A 4,366-nucleotide genomic window follows, 5' to 3' on the forward strand; every position below is an offset into this window, starting at 1 on the left:
CTTAGAGCCTCTTTCCACCTACGTGGACCACAACAACAACTGGACCGATAGTCAGTTTTCCTCACATTGTCAGTCAACCTTAGTGGTACAATTTGGAAACAGAAGAAAGCATATTTTAACTGCTGACAACTATTATGAAGCTTCCTCAACAGGCGACACTTCAAGTATAAGAAACAGCATCAGCATTATGTTCATTCTGTGCAAACTCATTGCAGTCAAGCTTGATTTTGATTATGTTTAATACATGTAACACACTTTTCAGCAGGGCTTGATAAAGAGTCAGCACAAGAGGAATGCTGGTTGAGTATTGTCCTCCAAGACAATGAACACAAAGCAGAATTTCAGCATCCCTCCAGCTACCAAAACCAGATTAACTAGTGATTAGAGCCATTAATACAAATACTAAATTAAGCGGTGGGATGTAGTTTGTCAAGGTATCTCTGATAGTTACTGAAGGGCTGAAAGCAGCTGTCAACTTGTTGTTCAAACGTGAACTTACATAAATAAGTGTTGTCAGGCTATTCATTCATAGCATTAAAAATGGTTAACATTTTGCCTATCTATAAATTTTCCTTTATATAAAAGGCAGTGCATACAAAAGCAGCTAATCAACCACTCTCCATTCTACCTACAGTTTCCTGTAGATTTTATACACTGGTGTTTCAATGAGCTGCACCAACAGGCTGAGCCTGAGCCAAAACTTCTAAAGTGAACAATCCTAAATTTGTGACAAACACTCTACCTGATGCTGAAGCTAATTTGGGGGGGACTTTTATGAGAGGAAACTTGACATATGCCGACCGACTAACATGCTGCTGATTGTATTCAAGTTCAGCTTCAGCCAAGGCTGTCCTGCAAAGATAGAGGAAAAAATTTGACAAACACTTTACTCTGTAAAAAATAACTTAAAATTCAAAATTACCTGCAAAAAAAAAAGTGACAAACCTTGTAGAAGGAGACCAAAATACAGGTTTGTAGTCTTGATAAATATACCCCTTAAGGCAAAGAGAAGTAAAATTAATACATTATCAAGATTTGGACAACACATGAAACTGACAAGAACGATAAAATACCTCATCAAACATTTTGTGGAAAACTTGTAACTGTTTAGCTTCATACTCTTTGTCAAACGTATAATAACAATTATCCCAATCGGCCATCACGCCCCATCGAATGAATGCTGCTCGTTGACGCTCAATTGTTCTTTCTGCAAATTCTCTGGCTAGAAGACAAAAGTGACATAAAACATTTTAAGTTGCAAGAAATTTTGGATCTGTTAACTCTCCTGTATGGAAAATTCTAACCTCAGTTGTGAGTAGGTGGAACAGGAAGCAACACCTCTTTCAATCATAAACACTTAAAGTACAAATGCCTTTTTACTATGGTTATAAGAGCTAGTATCATTTTGTAGTGATGAGTTTGATTCTGTCTTAAAAATAGCTACCACCAAACTCTCATACTCAACTAATTTTTCTTCTGTGAGTTTTACCAGCTGAGCCAGCATTTATTGCCCAACCCTAGCTGCCCAAAGAGGTCAAGTCAGAATTTTTGTTACTTAAAATGGAAGGTAGGAGCAATCACAGTATAACTGTTTTCATTCACTCTAATTTTCACTTTGTGTCTGATCAGTTCCACACCACCACCATTCCTAAATTTTATCACGCGCACTATCATCATAAGCATAATCACAGATTAGTACTGAAACCAACTTCCTCAAGAATAAATCCCTATTGAAGGCATAAGTTACAGTTCCAGATCTGACAAAAATTTCTCAACAATATCACAGCCTTAACACTCAACTGACGCTATGTTATGTCATAGAGAAATAATTGGTTGTTCTCTAACTTTATTGGAGGATTGAGATCACAATCGAGTTCAGGGCTAATGAAAAGGAAACTTGATGCTTCCAACCATTATTCAGGGAATCAAGGCTCAAAGGGCCTCCATGCACATCAACAAGGAAAGCACGGGGCTTAGTTCTGATTCCACAAGTGAAATAGCTAGCAAACAATAACATTCAAGCTCTACATAGTGGGAAAATACCAAATGACCTGTCTTAACTGTTGAATTACATCATAGAAAATTCAAAGGCATGAGGAGGAAAATAAAAATTAAGAAAAGAACTGAAGGATAGGCAAGTTTAGCACTCCATTTTTTTTCTTTCTTGCTATCACACATAATTAACAAATAACAATGGCTTTTGCATTTAGCAAATGTTGAGTCAACAGTGTGAAAATCTATAAATTAGAAATATGCAAGAATAAAATACCCTCCCAGACACAATCTGCAATTAAGAAAAAAATTCACATTGAGTACTGCTAAAGCTGGACAGTTGAAGCTGATTTTAGTTAATGACTAACGTTTTTCACAGAAGTTCAATTGTAATTGTTTGCAACGCTAGTAAATGGGAAGAGAACATCTTCAGGTATTAGAATTCACTGACGTTAATGGTATCATGAAAAAACATACCTTTTTGTCTGATCTCCATTGGAGAAAATGTTTTCGCTTCTTCACCACATTCTGCCAAAGCTCTAAGTTCAATAGGCAACCCATGACAATCCCAGCCTGGTACAAAGTGAACTCTGGAGCCTCTCATCACCTGAAACCTATTAATGATATCCTTCAATATCTGCAGGTAGGGAAATTAGAAAATAATGACAAGTCAAGGAATAACATTACTTCACTTACATAAATACATATTTTCCGTCTAAAAAATTACACCAGGCATAACACATTATCAACTCATAATTTGCAAAACTCTCACAGAAAACAACATAATTTAATACACATTTCCTTTGAGGGAAATTGCAAGAATAAATGTACATATTTATTGAGCACTGAGGGGAATATGACTTACTTTATTTAAGGCATGACCAACGTGAGGGTCACCATTTGCATAAGGTGGGCCATCGTGAACACAAAATTCCTTCCCTTTCCTGTTTCTTTGCCACGAATATAGGTCTGAAAACCCACATTCCTATGAAAACAACAAATGTCAAGATTTCAACGACTTGTAATTTCTTATCAATGTACTACACATATAAACTCAAAGTAAAGGCAACAAATGAGTAAGTGTTTATAAGAAAGATAAACATGAAGAATTCTCCATTCTTCATCACCTTGCACACAGTGAATGGCACACAGGAATAAATCAAGTGTGTTCATTGTGAGAAGTGATTCAAAAGGCATGGGGCAACTGTAGACCTACAGGCAGTCCCCCGGTTGCGAAAGGGTTCCGTTCTAAAGTCTGTTCACAAGTCAATTTGTATGCAAGTCGGTACACAATGCAGGACAATATAAAAGAGCCATTTGTAAAGTACAGGAAGTGTTCATGTCAGGTCATGAAAATTACACCCCTATGTGAGATCATATTTGTAAGTCGGCTTATTAATCAGGTGCACTCTGTAATTCAGTCCTAACTTTGTATTTCGATTACAGTTCCTATATCCATATTAATATTCGAAATTGAAAAAACTTTTTCACACTGGTTATGGTATGGAATGCACTGCCTGAGAATGAGTGGTCAAGCCACACTCAAATGCTCAATGGGAGGATTCACTAGGGAATTAGACTGTTATCTGAAAAAAGAACACGTACTGTTACAGGGAGAAGGAAGGAGAATGGCACCAGATGTCAGTGCAGACACTATAGGCCAAATAGCCTCCTTTGATGTTGTGTCAATTCTGTGATTCAGTGTCCACAGCTCTCACTGATACTTTCAAGCAACAGGCAACACGTACCAGCAGCAGGCATACTCTGGTACCTCACCTCAAGTGATGAGCTAAAATAAGTTCAGAGTCTGGCATAGCTAGGAATGACAGCCCTCTAAGAGAATGAAATGTCGACAGCTGGATGCTTCTAATGATCCTAGCTCTGAAGGGGGACACCAGGGAGATGTGTGATACAACAAGGGCACTGCCCTGATACAGTGGATGGGTAGGCTGATGCTTCTAAAACCAGTGAGACTTTACAGTACCATCTCAGTCATCAATGAAACCGAATTGACAAAGAGAATGAAACCATAAGAAATAGGACCAGAAGTTGGCTATTCAGCCCATCAAATTTGCTCTGCCATGCAATGAGGTCATGATAATCCCTCAACTCCACTTTCCTGAATTTTCCCATAACTCCTGGTTCCCTTACTGATTAAAAATCTCTCTCATTCTTGAATGTACTAAAGTATACAGCTTTGACGCTCCCCTGCACTAAAAAATTCCACAGACTCATTCCCACTGAGAGAAGAACCGCCTCATCTCCGCCTCAACTGTTGTGAGGGAGAAGGACTTGGATAAGAATCTGGTTTAGAACCAGCCCACAGTGGATAGATCAGTGACACATCCATCTCCCTTTCATCATGACACCTGAG

General features: G+C 38.1%; 1 protein-coding gene across 1 annotated transcript in view; it reads right to left on the bottom strand.

Annotated features, from left to right (window-relative positions):
- Positions 1-662: 662 nt before the first annotated feature.
- LOC125484069 (isoleucine--tRNA ligase, mitochondrial-like) overlaps positions 663-4,366 on the bottom strand; it is a 19,042-nt gene continuing 15,338 nt past the window's right edge. Inside the window, exons 2-6 of the mRNA XM_048601330.1 lie at positions 2,858-2,977; positions 2,470-2,629; positions 1,074-1,222; positions 946-995; positions 663-852 (exon numbers count right to left, since the gene is read on the bottom strand). Coding sequence (XP_048457287.1) covers positions 663-852; positions 946-995; positions 1,074-1,222; positions 2,470-2,629; positions 2,858-2,977 — 669 coding nt within the window. The remainder of the gene's footprint in view (positions 853-945; positions 996-1,073; positions 1,223-2,469; positions 2,630-2,857; positions 2,978-4,366) is intronic.

This window comes from Rhincodon typus, chromosome 9, assembly GCF_021869965.1.
Source record: "Rhincodon typus isolate 14 chromosome 9, sRhiTyp1.1, whole genome shotgun sequence".
NCBI classification, from domain to species: Eukaryota; Metazoa; Chordata; class Chondrichthyes; order Orectolobiformes; family Rhincodontidae; genus Rhincodon; species Rhincodon typus.